At 31.1% G+C, this 20456-nt stretch overlaps 3 protein-coding genes across 3 annotated transcripts; all 3 read left to right on the forward strand.

Annotated features, from left to right (window-relative positions):
• Positions 1-1084: 1084 nt before the first annotated feature.
• LOC111676063 lies at positions 1085-20373 on the forward strand. Its single transcript, XM_046949871.1, is given in 17 exon segments — positions 1085-1713; positions 6665-6823; positions 6915-7392; positions 7453-7612; positions 8331-8412; positions 8493-9747; positions 9810-10103; positions 12214-13016; positions 13089-13432; positions 16597-17149; positions 17687-17725; positions 17778-17933; positions 17999-18273; positions 18328-18473; positions 18536-18711; positions 18797-19791; positions 19794-20373. Coding segments are annotated over 17 exon segments (6987 nt in total). The 5' UTR covers positions 1085-1162; the 3' UTR covers positions 20315-20373.
• LOC124419472 (odorant receptor 33b-like) lies at positions 12149-13193 on the forward strand. The gene has a single exon (XM_046949124.1). It carries the CDS (start codon positions 12271-12273, stop codon positions 13018-13020), a length of 750 nt encoding a protein of 249 aa, XP_046805080.1. The 5' UTR covers positions 12149-12270; the 3' UTR covers positions 13021-13193.
• Positions 16605-18724, forward strand: LOC124419471 (endoplasmic reticulum aminopeptidase 1-like). The gene is made up of 4 exons (XM_046949123.1): positions 16605-17149; positions 17778-17933; positions 17999-18473; positions 18536-18724. The coding sequence occupies exons 1-3, from the start codon at positions 16614-16616 to the stop codon at positions 18303-18305; spliced, it is 999 nt and encodes a 332-aa protein (XP_046805079.1). The 5' UTR covers positions 16605-16613; the 3' UTR covers positions 18306-18473; positions 18536-18724.
• Positions 20374-20456: the final 83 nt, after the last annotated feature.

Genomic DNA, 20456 nt, shown 5'->3' on the forward strand with positions numbered 1-20456 from the left:
CATAAGCCAGGCTTCACATTCTTAATGTCATGTTTCTAGGCACTAAAAACACACTAGTGCTGCTCTCGCTCTGCCACTCTTGTTCTCGCTCTGCAAATTTCTGTCTGAGCATGAATAAAAAAACTCAATTTTTGATGAAATTTTCAGAGGTTGTCTCGGATTTTTGCTCATATCTCTGTTATGGACGCTGATTTTAAATAGCGATCTTCACGAAAGCATGTCTTATAGATTCATTAAAGATTCGGATCTCGCTGATATCTGGGGTCCTTTAAAAACTGAGTTCAACAAACATACAGACAGACAATCGGACATGGCATAATCGACTCCGCTATCTATAACGAACCAGAATATATATAATTTATAGGGTCGGAAAATTATATTGTAGAAATTACAAACGGAATAATAGATTTCTAATAAAACGTTTTTAAAACAAATTTTGTTTGATAAAACTTTTACAAAAAATGTTGTTTATGATAAAGGATGGTGTATATGTTTAATAAGTGTTTAATTTTTAAGAAAAAAATTAATAATATTTCTTAAGTCACATATCATTTGCAATAAATATGCAATAATTAAAAGGTCCAAAGAAATTTCAGATATATTTAGGTCAACTTTAAAAATTTATTAATTTAAAGATACCAGATAAGATAAAGATTTCACCGTATTAAAACAAGGAAATAATAATTTTTTGAAAACAAAAAAGAAATGCAATCCATGAAACGAATTTTCCCTTAGAGCAATGACTGTTTAATATATAATATTAAACATTAATATTGTTTTATTTTTAACAAATATCTGCTGCTCTTATTTAGTTAATGAAATTAAAAAAAAAATTACTTTTAAGCCACTCACTCAATGCTCAGCATAAACAACTCTTAAGCATCAAATTGTCTCTCCCAAACTGTAATTTTTTGATAGTGTTAGTAAACTTACCGTTTAAGAGAGCCAATTTGATGTGTCGCCAGGCGCTTTAAATCGAAATCAAGTAAAATATTCTTATCTTATCGCTAACAAAAAAATTCCAATTTTATTTTTACCACTTGGAGGTAGAGAATCAATTCGATTTATTCAATTTAGTTGCGGTTGTAAACTTAAAGTGAACGGTCTAAACAGTGAACAAAAGGAATACGAAAACGAAAAATTCACATAACGGTTTTGGGAAATGTTACGGCGACATTACCAAAAGATGAGTAGAAAGTTCAGTTTATTGATATTGTTAGTATTAAGCGTGTTGCTATATATAAATTCAGTCACATGTCTCGAAACTACAACGGATATTGAAGCGCCCTTAACTACAACTGCGCCCAGTGTTCTCTCTAAAACACGTTCTCTGCGTCTACCCAATTCTACATATCCTTTACACTACCACTGGCATGTCACCACCAATGTCCACAAAGGTGATTTGGATTTTAAAGGAAATGTTTCTATAGTTATAGAAATTAAAGAATCTACCGATGAAATTGTTTTGCATGCCAAGAAATTAAGAAATTTTAGCATTATATGTTATGAGTTGGAGTCTGGAATCCAACTGCACGACTTGACCTATACCCATGATAATCGCACTAACTTTCTTATCATACATGCCCGCGAATACTATCAAGTGTTTGAGGTAATGAAAAAATATCGTCTCGAAATACACTACGAGGGAACCATGAATGAAAAGCATGCAGGGCTCTATTGGTTAGCCTATGAGGATCATAATAATCAGACCATGTAAGTACGAAGACAGAGAATTTGTTTTTTTTTTGACATTTCCGGAACTATTTTTATTATAATAGGGGAGTAAATAATTTCAGATTATAATACTAGAAACGTAATTTGTAAAGCAATATTACTCAAGGGAACACATTTATACGATTTATACAAAGTACATACATATGTACATTCATATGTGTCTTATATTGTTTTAGTAATTGAAATAATAAAAATATGAAATTTTAAAAATAAATAAAAACACACACTTAAAAACAACAATTTTTATACAAAAAATATATATAATTAAAATACTGATAAGAAATCTAAACCTTAATAAAAAGTCAAAAAAGTTTCCCTGGCAGTGTCGTCATTGATAGATAGACCCACACACTTTGTGAATTTCGATTTCTAAACAGTTGCTGATTGTTGTCTAGTCTAGTCATACTTTAAATTTTAAACAAATTGCATTTAATTTTCATTAAATATTTCAAACTTACTCACTCCTCACGTATTGACGTATTTAATGTTATATATTTTCTTATTATTTGCACAACAAATAAATCAAAACAATAATAATCCCTACCGTATCTAGTCCATAATACCGGCACTTCATCTATCTAGTCTGATAACAAATTTACTCACTCACTCACCCATCCATCCACTCACTCCCATTTTAATCATTATCTGTGAATCAATGAATTGAAGGTAAACAAAAATAAATGAATAAATGTTTGTATATCAATAAATGAAAAACTACGCGCCTTTTACTATTGAATGTTCGTGAAATTACTTATTTTTTAACCCCTTAAATGTGCACTTATTATTCCTAAAACTCCGCTTTTTAATTTATTTGGCAAATGCAACGGATATTCTATAAAGCGTCTTATCAGTAAATGAATGTGAGAATTTTCTTGTTTACAAATATTAATTAATTTTATGGACGCACATAAATAAATAAACAATTGATTGTTCGAATCGAAATTTAAAGTTCAATTTTATATATTTGCTTCAACGTAAACAGAAATACTAGTTGTATTTTAAAATATAAATACTAGGAAATTTTATATACATACCCAGCAAAAATAAAATGAAGTACTTTCAAACGAATAACATTTATCACCACATCAAAAGTAGTACTAAGTGAAGTTGTGGAAGTGATGTATTTTGACTTTCAAAGAAGCGAAAATAATCCAATTCTTTTTTAATGAAGGTATATTTCTTTTGTACTGACATTTCATTTTTGATTTGATTAATAAATGCGTGTAATTTATTTCCAGCAAAAATAAAACGAAGTACTTCCAAAAGTTTAACATTTATCACCACTTCACTAAGCGCATTTTTATTCTATATTACAATTTTGCTTCTTCCCAATAACTTTCAAAAAAAAATAACATTAAAATTACTTCTGGTCTTGAACTTGATTCCATTAAAGGCCTAAACGGATCAATGATTTAAAGTTTACCTAAGTACCTACTTACAGTAGACAAATTGAGAACTATGGTGCTTCCGGATTATCGGGAAATCGTAACAATTTTATACACCATTTGAATATTGGTCTAAGTCAAACAAAAATATATTATATTATTTGGAATTTAATAACGATCATGATCTGTGGGAGGTTAGCGTATAGTGTTTAAGACTATTAGAACGGAGTTCGTAGGTTCGATTCCTACCTGAGGCATTGGTAATAGAGCGCTCAAAAGACCTGTTTAAGATTTAGCTATATTTCTTCGTATATGATTTTTAAACTAACTGAAAACGGGAAGAAACTTATCTGAAATGCTTATGTTGTTGTAGTAGTTTTAAAGTTTTCTTTGGAGAAACATTTTCACTGATTTCTCAATTCAAATCGGGTAGAAACTTATCTGAAATGCTTATGTTGTTGTCATAGTTCCAAAGTTTACTGTTGGGAAAAATGATTACTTATGAAATCTAAGAAAACATAACTTATCTAATAAGTCCAAATTAGGGGCATATTTCTGCATTCACCGTAATCGCTGCCGAAAAAAGAAATTTCATATATTTGAACCGAAAAAAAGTTTTTTTCGCCGCAAAAGATTAAAATTTGTTTTCGGTGCCGTTTACCGTGTATGCCTTTAGACGACGGTAGCTGCTGAATGCCTTCAGTCTGATTGCATCAGTACACACGTAAAACTTTACTTACCTAGTTAGCAGGCAAGTAATATTTGACCAATGTCAGAGTACTTACTTTTGGCATGAATAACTAATTATTTTTGTTCGACGAGGTTCAAAAATGTTACAAATGTTCTTATCCAACTATCTCCGGTCTTAAACCTGACACTACACCCAGTTTTTGTGGTTAATAGTCTTTTCGCCTATTTAGTGCTCCATTAACAAGTTATTTTACAGTACTTTTTGGAATAGTTTTTACATAAAAGTATAAATTGACGTTTTTTTTTTAAATACTGATAACAGCTTTGATTCGAATCACAAACTTTGGATAGATGCATTAGATAATTGCCTACAAATTGCATTAAAAAAATTATATAACGTCTACTCATTGCCAGGTAATGTATTAAATAACTACATTATCCAGATTGTTCATTGCAAGAATTTTTTGCTGGGTAACTATTATTTTATTCATTTATTTCGTTACCATATGAGAGCAAAACCATTTACATTGTCAAATTGTATTTCCTGGCTGGCGACAGTTATCAGACGAGTGCTAAAGTATTTATTTCATAGGTTTGCATCACTTGATTTCTTAATCGAAAACCTTGATGACAAACATAGTGACTTAAAGCGAAGCTGTATGACTTAACGACAACGGCAAAAGATGTTTGTCATATCTGTAGCAAAATAACATTTCGAGGGAATGACACGATAATTGGTTCTCTATTTCGTTCGGAATAGGAATTCTTATATTCGTCTTTGGAAGAAGCTCGATTACAGATCATTAATCATAAATGTACCAAAAGCTGAAAACTATAATAAAGTAATTTTAATAGAATTCTATCCAGACGATGACATATAAGACCTACTTATTTATAACAAATTTATTATTTGAAACATAAAGCCTTGGGTCAAATATCGATCAAGTGTATATATATATAATGAATTACTGCCAAATTTAAATACTGAACATTAAAATTATATTGTGTGGATACCTTGTATGTGGGCTACTAGGTTTAAGTACTACCTAAGTTTTACTAACAATTTGTTTAATATAAGTTTAATATAAGTTTTTTAATAAAATTCTAATAGGCAAGTATATAGTGGCTATATAAACAAATGGTCAGATACAGAAGTTGTTGTTATAGTTGGCTTGTTAGATTCCAAGTTTTACATACACAAACAGACTTAAACGACCTAAAAACTTGATTATAAGTTTACTTTTTGGTGTTTCAAATATGACAGCAAACGCATAATGATCTCCCCACTTTAGTGGTATAATGTATAATTAATAGGCAAAGCGATTTTTTGTGACCCCTCATACTCTTACAGTATACATCCGATTTTGGCCAAAGATATATCATTTTAAAGGTATTTCTTCGCAGATGTGCAGAATATATATATTAATAAGATTGGTCGGGATTTTTAGGAGATATAAGCATTTTAAATTGTTACTAATACATAGAAACAAAAGTTACACGTACGTATTCTTGAATAAAAAACTACAAACAAAGCAAGAAACAAAACATAACAAGTAAACAACACAGTAATCCAGTGATGCTACATATAATCTTAAAAAATATTAAAATTTTTGTCTGTACTAATTTTACATATGCATAATGATTTTTATAATCTGAATTTTTAATTAAAATTCGATTAGGGAGGAGGAGCTCCCTTTATGTACTCTAGTAATTTATAATTGCGACATAAATCACCTTTGTGACATCAATTTATTGAGAAAAAATTTTCGGGAATCCCTTTAGGTATATTTTATATAAACGTTTACGTATAAATCACAAAAAATCCCACAAAATTTCTTAAGAAAACAAAAAAAAAAAAAAATATTCACAAAATACTAAATTTAGTAATTTAATTAGTTTTAGTTTTACCGGGTACACACATACAAGACTTAGAGCTAGTTTTTCTGATAAAGATAATCTTCATTCTTTGGTTTCATGATTACTGCAGTCAAGTTACTTATTATCTTAGTTTAACTGAGTGTAATTGGCCAATCAAAGCTAAGTTATAAGTGAAAACACACAATCAACCAAAACAATAAAATAATAAATTGAGAAGAAGAAAAACTTAATATATTAAGTAAATAGTAATCATTTGATTTTTTATCGATATTATTGTTTTAAATGGTTATTTATAAACAGCTGTTCATTGTTTATGTTTTTGTCTAAAAAGTTGGCAATACTAACAAAGTTAACTTAATTTGGATACATAACTGAAAAGCACAATCATCGATTAAAGTCCAGCTAAATTTTTTCCGAGTTTAATCTAACAGCAAGTTAAGTCCAGTTTAACTGAGTAGTAAGAAAACCACACTTGAACTACATACAAAAATATGTATTTTGTTTTTAAAAGAATTATTATTTGAGGACAAGCTCCTTTCCCAATGTATAGCAAAAATTTGGGTTCAAAGGTTAATTGAATCTTTAGTGTACCATTGATCAAATTGTATTAAAAAAAGTTCACATGTACCTATTACTATCATAAGTTTTTCTAATAAAATTTTTGGTTTGATTTGCAATTGGAATTTTCTAAACATTTGTTTTTTTAAGAATTTAATGAGTTATTTGATTAGATTTTGTATTGTACTCATAATGACGTATCAACAGATTTGAGGGTTTTTATGAATTTTAGAAATTTTATCAGCAATTTGGGTCGAGTACAAAGTATTTTTTGATTTTAAATCATACATCAAGGAGATGTTTGCTATTAAATTAAGATTGCTTTTTAGTAGATTTTCCAAATTTTTATATTAAATTTTTGAAACAAATAACTAATTTAATATGATGCTCTTTCTTTTCTTTAAACAAAAAAAAAACAGTTACCATGCAGCTACACAATTTGAGCCAACCAGTGCCCGTTTAGCATTGCCTTGTTATGATGAGCCGGCTTTTAAGGCCAATTTTACTATACGCGTAACTCATGGCAAAATATACAATGTCATCTCCAATATGGATGTGGACAAAGTCATCGAACACAGGTAAATACAATTCTCAAACTTTTGTAAAAACAATATATACATATATGAACGAACATTCTCCATTTTATACATTTTACTCCTTCTTCTGCAGCGATAGTGATTTATCCACAACTAGATTCTATACAACACCGCTTATGTCCACATACCTGGTGGCATTTGTCGTCTCAAATTTCGGTTTTATCTCGGAGGAATATCGTAATGTTACTCAACGCCTGTACACACCACCCACTAGCAAAAATAAAGGTCTAAAGCAACTGAAATTTGCCATACGAACCTTGGCTGTAATTGAGGATTATTTAGGTATTGCTTATCCCTTGAAAAAACTTGATCATATTGCTTTGAATAAAAATTATGGTGCAGCCATGGAAAATTGGGGCCTAATTACATACAAGGAGGATTATTTACTTTATGGTGACAGTCATATGCATCAGAGAGTCAAGGATACCATGACAATTGTCCATGAGGTATCACATCAATGGTTTGGTGATTTAGTTTCGCCAGAATGGTGGTCTTATGCTTGGCTAAATGAGGGATTTGCTACATATTTTGCTCATATATTTATTGATTTGGTGAGATTTTGTGTTGATTGTTAAATGGAATTTGTTTGAATATTGTTTTTATGATTTCAGCTTCATCCTGAGTATAAGAGTATGGAATATTTTTTAATTGAAACTGCTGATAGAGCCTATAGTTATAATGAGTTCAATATGAGTCCTCATCCTATGACACATTATGTGGAAACTGATCGTGATATAACGATGATATTTGATATTATATCCTATTCAAAAGGTATTGGTTTTAATTAAAGCTAAAATGAACAAGATCAGAACTAGAACTGAACTAGAACTGAACTAGAACTGAACTAGAACTGAACTAGAACTGAACTAGAACTGAACAAGAACTGAACTAGAACTGAACTAGAACTGAACTAGAACTGAACTAGAACTGAACTAGAACTGAACTAGAACTGAACTAGAACTGAACTAGAACTGAACTAGAACTGAACTAGAACTGAACTAGAACTGAACTAGAACTAGAACTGAACTAGAACTAAACTAGAACTGAACTAGAACTGAACTAGAACTGAACTAGAACTGAACTAGAACTGAACTAGAACTGATTTAGAACTGAACTAGAACTGAACTAGAACTGAACTAGAACTGAACTAGAACTGAACTAGAACTGAACTAGAACTGAACTAGAACTGAACTAGAACTAGAACTGAACTAGAACTGAACTAGAACTGAACTAGAACTGAACTAGAACTGAACTAGAACTGAACTAGAACTGAACTAGAACTGAACTAGAACTGAACTAGAACTAGAACTGAACTAGAACTGAACTAGAACTGAACTAGAACTAGAACTGAACTAGAACTGAACTAGAACTGAACTAGAACTGAACTAGAACTGAACTAGAACTGAACTAGATCTAAACTAGAACTGAACAAGAACTTAACTCCACTAGAACTGTAACAAAAAAATTTTAATCATTCCTTCTTTTTCAGCCGCCTGTGTCATTCGAATGTTCCATCATGCCTTCAATCAAAAAACATTTGTACGTGGTATTCAGACATTTTTGACAAAATAGTAAGTTCAATTTTAAATCAAATTCTTTCTGAAAGAGTGGTGTATAACAATTAATTTAAAAAAGTTTTTACCTTGTCAAGTCAGTACTCGGTGGCGAATGAATTGCAATTATTCGAGTGCCTCCAAGAAGCGCTCGAAAAAGATCCAACTCTACAAAATGCCGAATGGGTGTCGTCGGTACCGAATGTAATGATGTCATGGACTCATAGCAAATGGATACCCATTATCAATGTAGTCAGAAACTATGAAGACAATACTATTACCATAAAGCAACGTTCCAAGAATCCCAATTATAATGAACACTGGTGGATACCCTTGAATTTTGCCACTGCGACGAATCACAATTTCAATCGTACCATTGTTGACTATTTTATGCCACCCATACAGGAAGTTACTTTAAATCTTTCAGACTTTGGCATTGAATTGAAAGAGGAAGATTGGTTGGTGGTCAATAAGCAACAAACTGGTTTCTATCATGTACTCTATGATGATGAAAATTTACGTAGGATAGCCCATGCATTGCAGCAGAATCATTTAGTCATACACGAATTTAATCGAGCCGATTTATTTCAAAATCTTCACTCTCTAATAGAACATAATGAATGCTCCATAGATGTTATATTTGAATTACTTAAGTACTTAATTAATGAGGACAATCTGTTGGTATGGAATTTTGTTTCACCCACAGTGGAGCTATTGGAACGTAATTTATATGGCACTCCCTCACATGAGCTGTTTAAGCAATTTCTTAAGCAAATTATTGGACCTATTTATCATAAACTAATTTCTCATGCTCATAGTTCGGGTAAAATGATTACCGACAAACTGCACACACCTCTACTGCGCATGGCTTGCATTGTGGATCTACCGGAATGTTTGGAATACACCCGACAATTGGGTTTTGATTACATCTTTCAAAATATCGAATTCGAAACGGATAACAATGATTTCTTTGTCACCAAAGACACAGTACTATGTTCGGCCTGTAGATATTTATCAAACGAAGAATTTAATTCCATTATAAAAGTGGTCTCGGCAACAGATCGTAATACGAAACAGTACGAAGATATTTTGTATAACTTACGTTGTACCCAAAATCCTAAACAAATACGTTACTATTTAGATATAGTTTTTGGTGCTAATTCTACGCAATTTATACCAAATCAAAGTGAAAGTTTAATTTATGTCGTTTACCTATTCCGTACGAATATGATGGCTCGTGGTGTCATCTGGCAGTATATATCGAAACATTATGAGTATTTGGTGAGGACACCATCGTTTGTAGATATTTTCAATAGAATAGCGGAATTTGTGCCAACACATCGACGCAGCCAGGTAAAGTAAAATTAGATTTTAAATTTAAGGAATATGTCTATAAAATATATCTCTGTTTACAGTTCTATGATCTACATCACAAAATTATGCGTGAACTAAAATCCATGGGCGAGGAGTATAGCAGTAATCTGATAAAAATTGATTCGCCAAAAATTGGCAAAAAAGTTAAAATGAGTGAATCATTTCTAGAGAAATTCGGTAACGATATACACAATTGGTTGTTGGAAAATCAAATGCCACCACCTACTTATGCCGCCTCTATGATGGACGTGCACACACATAATGGTGGAGCGCAACGTTTTGGAAATGTATTTCGTTTAGCAGGAAATCTCTATAGACAATTGTATAGTCATATATTTTAATTATAATAGTTTAAACAAAACAAAAAATCAATAACAATTCAATATTGTTTATTTTTTTTATAGCAGCCACAGAAAAAAGCAACTCCTTTAGTATGCAAAACTTGTATTTAGGTCAATTGTTAAAGGAGAATATTTTATAAATAAATAAAGATAATTTTTTTTAATAAAAATTTTATTATAAGATTTTAGCAACAAAGGTTTTATTAATTACACATTAAATGTGTGTTAAGTAATTTTGTTGGATTTATGATTTTTTGTGAAAAATTGTTTTTTGTTCCTAAATATGTGTCATTGCAAATCAAACTCATTTATTATTCTTGTATAAAAATTTTGATCACAATTCTAATTTTTATAATTTAAAGATTAGTTCGGACTTTTGGCCTGAAATGGAGGTGATCACAAATTTCATTAAAAATTTACATTTTTTATTCATGCTCAAACAGAAATACATAATCATACGGTAAATTTTGTTATTGTAGTCTTGATTATAAAACAAGGCAGAGCGAGAGCAGCAGAACAAAAGAAGCAGAGCGAGAGCAGCACTAGTATGTTGTTATTGGCTAGAAACATGAGCCTGGCTTAAGTTAGAAGCCATAAAACTGAACTTTTTAGTAATTTTTCGTTTTTCAAAAGATACTTTTTGAATTTTCTATAATATTGAACCTAGAAATTATGAAATTAAGTATGTAGAGTCTATATTAGGCGAGAACACATAAAAGGGGACTTTTTGGTACTTTTTCGTTCAACAAAAGATAATTTTTGAATTTTACATAATTTTAAACCTAGAAACATAAAATTTAGCATGTAGGGCATTGACTAGGTTAGAACCTATAAAATGGGACTTTTTGGTTCTACAAAAAGTACTTTTTGAATTTTCTATAATATTAAGCCTAGAAACATGATATTTAGTATGTAAGAAATTTAGCATGTACAAAGTCTGTAAGAACCTATAAAAAGGGGTTTTTTTGTAATTTTTCGTTCTACAAAAGGTACTTTTTGAATTTTATATAATATTGAACATAGAATCATAAATTAAGTATGTAGAGCCCGGATTAGGCGAGAATACATAAAAGGGAACTTTTTGGAACTTTTCCGTTCAACAATACATAATTTTTGAATTTTACATAATTTTAAATCTAGAAACACGAAATTTAACATGTAGAGCCTTGATAAGGTAAAAACCTATAAATGAGTACATTTTGGTACTTTTTCGTTCTACAATAGGTACTTTTGAATTTTCTATAATATTAAACCTAGAAACATGAAATGTAGCAGTCTGGATTAAGCGAAACCGCATTAAAATGGGACTTTTTTGGTACCTTACCGTTTTGCAATTGGTATTTTTTGATTTTTTTGTAATTAAATTCGTACTGACTATTTTTTAACACATCATGGTTTAAGATTCGGCACAGCCGAATATAGAACTCTTACTTGTTGAGTACTAAGTTAATTTAAACCCAGTTGGTCTAAACTTGAGCAAGAAATGCGAAAGTGTAAACAGCACTAAAATTATAACAAGTAAGAAATTATAGTCGGGCGAGACCGACCATATAGTTATGAACTTAAAAGCCTTATTCGGCGGGTTAAGTTGTATGAGGGCTAGATGAAATAATGGACCATTAACAATTATCTTCTTGTTTTTTATAAAACATGCATTGTTTTGATTACAAACAGTGACGTTTTATGTGGCAACACTGCAAGGTTTAATCTTGTTTTCAAAAAACATCAGATTTAAATTATTTTTAGAATAACTAATCTAATTGGCATATTAACTGAGTTATTAATGATTTTCGATATAGAAACCAAAAACAAGTTTGAGGTCCAAAAATGAGTGATCAGTTAGCACTCAGGTTTGTAGATTTAGTTATTCTCGAATTGCCAAAAAAAAAAAAAATGTTTTAAAACAGACCTACATATGTCCATATACACCGTAAATGTACGACACATGATTGGGTTTATAAGAATCGGCTTAAACGAATAAAATTTATTTTTTATTAAAATAATTTTCAACAGCAAAACTCACTACAACACTAGTAGTAGACACTCCAATAAAAGTTGCAAATAAAATATGAATATAAATTAATACGTTTCGCAAAATATAAAGAGTTCCAATCAACTATTCAAAACATTAAAAGGTCGCGGACACGCAAAAGCAAGTGATATGTCAACAACAACTATTCAACACGTGAAAACAACATTTCGTTCACATTTTTTTTGTTGGCGCATTTTGGGTTTTTTACCAACGAAAAAATATCGTCTACTCTATCAAACCTATGCTATATTTTTGAACATTATGGTGACGATCGTCTATCCAGTACATTTGATAATTGGTCTCATCTTAAGTACAACTTTATATGATGCAATTAAAAATTTGGCTGTGGCGGCAACAGTGGTTTTATGCAGCATTAAAACCATTATAGTCTGGTTGAAACTTGAGAATATTGAAAATATGTTTGATATTATTACGCGACAAAATAAACGTATTTCTTTGTATAAAGATGAGGCTAACTACTTTACAAATGTGATTTTAAGAGATTTAAATCGTATATGGAAAATGTTTATGCTCTTGTACTCAACTGCTGGATTGTTTGGAGAACTATCGGTGCTGGGAAATGGTTTATGGGGAGACTGGCGTTTAATGTATCCCGCCTACTTTGTTTTTGATCCCTATGAAAACTCTACGTTCTACATTGTGGCTCATGTTTATCAATTTATTGGTGTGTCATATATAGTAATACAGGATATAGTCAATGATTCCTTTACCACCATGCATTTGGCTTTATTGAGTGGTCAGTTGCGTACCTTTAATAAAAGATTAGCCAAGTTGGGTGGCGACCCAAAAAAGACAAAAATACAAAATAATCGGGATTTATTGGACTGCATACAGGATCATAAAGATTTAATGGAGTAAGTTATTTATTTAACTCAATAAACAAAAAGTTGAGTTTTCTTTATCTCGCTCTCTCTCTCTTGCTATAGATATCGTCAAAAATTGGAGGAGATTGTCTCGTTCTATATGTTTGTTCAGATACTCTTTACAAGCATTAACATCTGTACTATTTTGGTATTTTTGATACTCTTTGCCAGTGATGCCTTTACCCTGATCTATTATATCGTTTATTTTATATCGATGACAGTGGAAATTTTGCCCGCATGTTATTACGGCACTGTTATTGAAATGGAATTTCGAAATTTATCTTATGCATTATTCTCCTCCAACTGGTTGGAACAGGATGAGGTATTTAAGAAAAATTTAAGGATTTTTAACGAGGCTACAAAAAAACCTATGTTTATATTGGCCTGGTTGTTTCATATCAATTTGAGTTCGTTTTTATTTGTTTGCAAAAATGCTTATTCGATGTTTGCTTTAATAATGAATTTTAAATGAATTGTTTAGGAGAAATAAATATATGATTTTAGTAAATATTTATAATACAATAATTGTAATGCACACAGGTTTAAAAATAGTATTTATTTAATATTTTAAAAAATAAAATTTATAATGAACACAGCTTAAACACGAAGGGTTAAAAAGAAATAAAATATGTTTAAAATGTTTTTTTTTCTATTTAGTATTTTGGTTGGACAGTTGCAGGCTTGTGGGTTTATAACAAATATTTATGTGTTACAAATGGATTGACAAAAACAAAATATCGCCCCTTCTTTTCTCATGGCGTGTATGAAAATTAAGTAATAATTAATTGTCTTGTTGCCATTTGGGAAAGAAAGATAATATAAATTGCATATTTATTCTGATATCATTGTGTAAATAACAATTTAACACTTTCATCAAAAAAGTTAAGTAGATTTTAAATTATATTAGAATTAAATTAATTTTACAGTTTTTGAGACTTTCAATGATTGATTAATTGAAAAATAAATAATAAGTTGATTATTCTAGGAATGAGAATTATTAGAGTGTTTTGTGATCAAATAAACATTATTATAATTATCGTTTTAAATGGAAATAAGTCTAATATAAATAAACAAGCTATACCCAGTGTGCTTTGCCTTTACCTTTAAGTCAATATAAATAAAATCCCGATTTCACGATTTTTGAAGATTCTAGCTCTAACAGATTCCCCGATATACAAATTTTTGCATTTAATTCATATAGGAGGTGTCAAACCCCTATTGAATGTCTGTCAATTTATACACAAATGTTCACATGGATGTCACCGCTTTTCCCGCAAAATTGAGTACATATATATAAATCTTTTCCGCCAATTTGTTACCCAAATGTTCTCATTGATGTGAAACTATTTATAGTTTCTCAGATCTAAGAATTTTTATATTAAATCCCTATGAGAGGTATAAAAGTCAGCCCGTTTTTCTCAAAAATATGCCCATTGATGTTAAAAAGCTTTGAGCCAAATTTTAAGATTCCATCTTCATTGGTTTCCCAGATAAACGATATGGGATAATTCATATGGGTTTGAGCTACGCTTTCTATTACTAGTCCTCCTATTTTTTGCTCTAAACATTCATTCGTAATTATATTTCGCGTAGTCGGAAGATTTGTTTGTAACAGATACAAAAATTACTTTCAAAAGACTCAAGAATTACTTAAAATCTGATTCAAAAAATGACTCCTAATTTTACTCAAAAAAGAAGTTAAAAATAGTCTAAATTTTTTCAGAAAAGGGGCTCGTAAAAGACTCTTTTAAAGGAGTAGCGAATATGACATAATTTTTCAGAAGAATCATAAATGACTCGAATGTGATAAAAATTTCAAAAATGTTAAATGGGTTCACTTTACAAAACCATTTAATACACTCTTCAACTCAAAACCCTTTAGTGAGATTTCACAGTTCTATATGCGAATTTTTTTTTTATAAAATATTAATAACAACAATAAAATAATAAAAAAAAATATATAAAACAAACTTTGCAAACCTCCGCAATCCAATAAAATGTAGATGAGTTAATTACTACTTCGTACACACCGATATTGAACAAATAAACACTTTAGAACACAACTACATGAACAATTCTCAAATATTCAGTTTTTTTAACGAGATAAAAACAAATAATTAAGCACGACATTATACGACTATATAGTTTATGATCGTTTTATAATTTATAAACATTTCAATTTTTGCAACAACAAAAAATTTAAATCTGTTAAATAATTTTGTTTTTGTTAAGATAAGATTTAGTCTATTTGAATACAAAAAGAATTGGAAAGTTTTTGTAATACCCTACACCACTTTAGTTGGTTCTATGGTCATCTTTAAGTATACCAATCGGCTCAGAGTCATTTTCTGAGTCGATTTAGCTATGTCCGTCCATCAATCCGACCGTCCGTCCATGTAAACCCTGTAATCAGACTACAGGTCGCAATTTTGAAGATTATTTAATGAAATTTGGTGATTGTCCCAGGAACGAAGCCTATTGAAAATAGGTAAGATCGGTTCATCTTTTCACCTAGCTCCCATACAACTGAGCCCCCGAATAGGGCTTGTAAACCGTGTAATCGAACTATAGGTCGCAATTTTGGAGATAATTCAATGAAATTTGGCTCATGATCTTTTATGGTACCGTAGGCGAAGCCTATTGAAATTAGTTAACATCGGTCCATTATTGTATCTCTACAAAACCAAGTTATATACTAGCCTTAATGACCCTCCTGAACTTTTTAATTATAGGGCCTCATTTGACCCTAGCCCTTATAAAAAGCCCCCTTTCAAAAATGATCATAATTTAATTCAACAATAAATAACTTAAGTATATCTGAGTAAAGGTACAAATCAACTTAAATGCTATACAGATGTAGGATATTATATGGTCAGCCTCACCCAGCTATAACTTCTTAATTGTTTTGTATTCGAATTGGTATTATTTTCTTAAAAAATTAAAAGCATATGACTTGACATTTTTTTTAATTTCGCAAATGCAGTATGATAAGATCGATTTGATAGTTACGTTTTAAAGAAATTGAAAGTTTAGCAGTCAGAAGTCTAACTTTCCAAATAACCAAAACTGGACCATATGATCTATATGGCTTTCAAAATATCGTTTTTTTTTAATCATCGTTACTTAGGACAGCTCCATGTATTTTAATCTGGGAAATATTATTAACAATTTCTTATTAAATAACATGTCTACTTAATTACAAACATTAAGATAAAAAACATTATTCTGAATCGAAAAGAAAATCGTTTGCAATCTTATCGGTCATATATAAAATAACTAGAACATTATTAAAAATACACTTTTAATTAATGTTCATTTTGTTAAAACAAATTGGCATCATATTCGTTAAAATATTTACGACCTAAATAAAATAAAATTATCACTATTTCCTAAAAAAAAATTACCAAATCTATATTGATTTTATAGGGCACACTTCAAAAATACTTTATCGCTACTAAAAACGATTAAAACTGATTAACAATCATTTAATAATGTCCAAATTTCACCAAAATAATATTGAAGTTTATAAGCAATTGTTAGAAGAAACATAACTTTCATATGCATGTTGTAGATCGGACGTTCAGCAACATGCAAAGTTTTTCGGTTTTCCATTTGGCTTTAGTCGCTTTAGTTTTAAGCGGAACTGCTGTTTTCGCTTCACCTTACTCGCCACCACAGGAATTTGATTTTTCAGTAGGCTTGGAATATATTAATGCTCGTTTAGAGCGTGCCGAGGAGTTTCTAAACTATCGTCTACCCAATCAAACCTATCCGGAACATTATGATATAGAACTCAGCACTAATGTTCATACTGGTGATAAGGCCTTTAAGGGTAAAGTGACAATTGATGTTGTGGTAGTGGAAACTACTAATGCCATCGTTATTCATGCTCGTCAACTCAAGGACTTTAAGACGTCGTTGGTAAATCCAGTTAATGGTCTACAAGAAAACTTGAAATTTGAATACGAATTGGAACGTGAATTTTTAACATTGACTCGTTTAAATGGTGCTAAATTTGAAGATGATACCAAGTGGAAAGTTACCATTGAATATAGTGGTGAATTACGTACAGATAATGGTGGTTTCTATTTGTCAAGTTATACTGGTGTTAATGGTGAAAAGAGGTGTGTAGAAGTATTCAGATATGAAAATATATCTTAAAACAATGTTCATCCATTTGGGATTATAGTGAAGCTATAATGATAAGGAACAAAAATTCCGAAAATTTAAGATAAATCTAAACGATAAAATATATATTGGATGCATAACACTTGTGAGACATTTGATTTTAAGTTTCATATATTTAAATTAATTTAAGTTATGGTCCTAGAACTTTTGTAGATCGGGACAGTTCTTCTTCATTTGAACTATTTCTATACTAACGTTTATCCACATAACAGTTATACGATTTGAAATATTTTTATTAGCAGCTTTACGAATTTGTATCAAGTTTAATTTGCGTAAAGCAGAAACTGTGGACCACCTCAGTACCGGTTTATTTTTCGCCTATTAATCGATTATGTTCGACACCGCAGCCAGGAAAATAAGTATATATATCTCATTTGCGAAAACAGTTTCTTTCAAAGACCATCAAGTTCGTTTTCACGAATTCGTTTGAGTCTTATCTAAATTACAAATTTTTGTAAGTTTTCTTGTTCCAGGTGGGATGTTAATGGATCGTATAACTATTATTGTGAAAGGTTAATTTTGAAAATTTTTAATTTTCTTAAAATGCTTCTGCAATCTTTACAGATATCTGGCTACAACACAATTTGAAAGTACTGATTCCCGTCATGCCTTCCCCAACTATGATGAACCCGCTAAACGTGCCAATTTTACCATAACCATGAATCATAGTCCAACCTATTCAGCCATTTCAAATATGCCCGTCAATGAAGCTCTCTCAAGGTAAGTAAAACTTGTCCCCCTAAAAAAAAACGCTTTCAGTATAAGATTTTATTATTAATTTACAGACCGGGAAAAACGGTATTTTTAACCACCGATAAAATGCCCAGCTATATAGTAGCTTTCATTGTATCCGATTTTGAACATAGTGATGGTGTTTTAAATGGTTTGCCTCAACGTGTCTTTTCACATCCCGGTACTAAACATGAACAAGAATGGGCTTTAGTTTCTGGTATGTTGATAACAGAACGTTTGGCTGAGTACTATGGAATAGATTATATGTTACCTAAACTGGATCAAGCTGCCATACCGGATTTCGCTGCTGGCGCCATGGAAAATTGGGGTTTGGCTACTTTCCGTGAAGAATATTCTTAGTATAACAAAGAAACTTCTACAGTTTATACTCAGACTAATATTGCTAGAATTATTGCTCATGAGTTTTGTCATTTGTGGTTTCGTGATTATGTAGCGATACAATGGTGGTCTTACTTGTGGTTAAAGGAAGGTTTTGCTACTCTCTTCGGTTACAAAGGAATGGATGATGTAAGTTAATTAAAGAAAATTGATTATTTAACAAACATTTGGTAATGTTTTCTTAATTTTAGGCCTATCCGGAATGGGGTGTTTGGCAAGATTTTCATGTTGGTGAATTACAAAGTGCTTTAAGTCGAGATGCTGGTACTAATCCTAGACCCATGACATATTATGTACAAAAACCCAGAGAAATTTCTCAGACATTTGACACCGTCTCCTATGCCAAGGCTGGTTCTGTCTTACATATGTGGAATCATGCTTTAACTTTAAGTTCTTTCTTTCTTAAAGAAAATAATAAATAGACCTTAACTAAAGATTTGATAACTTTACAGCAAATACAGTGCCGCCAATGAAGACCAATTATTTAGTGCTTTACAAACTGCTGCCAAGGAAGAAGATTATAAAATTCCTGCTACCATACGTGAAATGTTAAGCAGTTGGTCTCGCCAGGGTGGTTATCCTTTATTAACCGTTACCCGTAACTATGATGATGGTACGTTCACTGTTAAACAAGAAGCCTTTTACAATGATGAAACCTTTAAGAAAGAGAAGTCCTGGTATATTCCCATTAACTATGCGGTGGCATCAAATCCAGACTTCCGCGATACAGAAGCTACTCACTATCTATTGAAAGTGCCCGAAATTAAAGTAAAGGATGAAAAAATTAAGAAGGATGATTGGTTGATACTTAACAAACAGTCCACCGGTTATTATCGCATCAATTATGATGAACAAAATTGGAAACTCATTTCAGATGGTCTTATTAATAGACCCTACAGTATACATCCACGTAATCGTGCTCAGTTTATGCATGATGCTTATCAGTTCAGTGTTTCGAAACGTTTAAATCATACGATTCTCTTAAATTTGATGACCTATTTGAAACAAGAGGACCAATATGCGCCCTGGTCAACTGCCAGTGGTATTGTGAATGCTTTCAACCGTTATTTGAGCGGAGATGTTAATTATGCCCATTTCAAATATTTCGTTTCCGAATTGGTGGCACCCATCTATGAGAAGTTGGGTGTCAATGATGTTCCTGGGGAACATCATTATCAAAAATATACACGCAATGTGGTCGTCAATACTGCCTGTTTGGCTGGCATTAAGGATTGTCTGGAGGAAACCAATAACAAATTGAAAGCTTATGTCCTGCAAAATATTACCATTGAACCTAATCTACAAACACCCATCTATTGCAATGGTCTTAAACAATCTGGCGATGAGGAATTCGATTTTGTTTACAACATACTAATGGATTCTAATGACCAAGCTTTACGTCGAGCACTTATTTCAGCTTTGGGTTGTGCCCAAAATGAAAATCATATCAAAAATTCATTTACAGTTCCATCGATGAGACAAACAAATTGCGCAACCAAGAACGTTATACCCTACTCAATCCTGCCTATTCTCGTGGCGAGGTGGGTCTTTTGGCCTGTATTGATTTCTTAAATGATAACTGGAATGTTTATGGTAATTTAAAGAGTGGTTTTGGTGGCACAAATCCTTTAGATGATGATATTCGTGGTATGGCTTCCTATGTGGTCAATAAGAAACAAGAGGAAAAGCTATTGGCTCTGGTGGCAAAAGTAAAGACAAGTGAACATGTTACAGCTAATCTGGAAACTAGTGTAAAGGCTACAATTAAGAAAAATTTTGATTGGTTAGAAAATAATCGTAATCCTCTGATGACTTGGTTGGCTCAGTATCATGCTGAAAAGGAAGAGGGTAACAATGGTGGTAATGATGGAAATGATGACAATGGTGGTGGTGGTGGAAGTGCTAGTTTTACAGCTTCAAGTGTAATGTTAGGTACTGTTCTTTTTGTTGCCATCTCCCGTTTGTTTTAGGGAGTTTCGTAAATTTTTATAAAATTTTAATTTAATATTTTGTAAATATATAAATAAGTAGGACGAAATTTTTAATAAAAAGTATAGATTATTATAAAAAGAACTTGTTTCTCTTTTTTTAATATTTTCTCAGCGATCGAAT

Source organism: Lucilia cuprina, chromosome 4, assembly GCF_022045245.1.
Source record: "Lucilia cuprina isolate Lc7/37 chromosome 4, ASM2204524v1, whole genome shotgun sequence".
In the NCBI taxonomy this organism is placed as follows: Eukaryota; Metazoa; Arthropoda; class Insecta; order Diptera; family Calliphoridae; genus Lucilia; species Lucilia cuprina.

Excerpts from the sequence above, each read along its gene's own strand:
- LOC124419472 (XM_046949124.1), top strand. The coding sequence starts at position 12,271 with ATGTCAACAACAACTATTCAACACGTGAAAACAACATTTCGTTCACAT.
- LOC124419471 (XM_046949123.1), top strand. The coding sequence starts at position 16,614 with ATGCAAAGTTTTTCGGTTTTCCATTTGGCTTTAGTCGCTTTAGTTTTA. Across the intron at positions 17,150-17,777 it reads GGTGTTAATGGTGAAAAGAG|ATATCTGGCTACAACACAAT; the intron begins GTGTGTAGAAGT and ends CAATCTTTACAG. Across the intron at positions 17,934-17,998 it reads GTCAATGAAGCTCTCTCAAG|ACCGGGAAAAACGGTATTTT; the intron begins GTAAGTAAAACT and ends ATTAATTTACAG.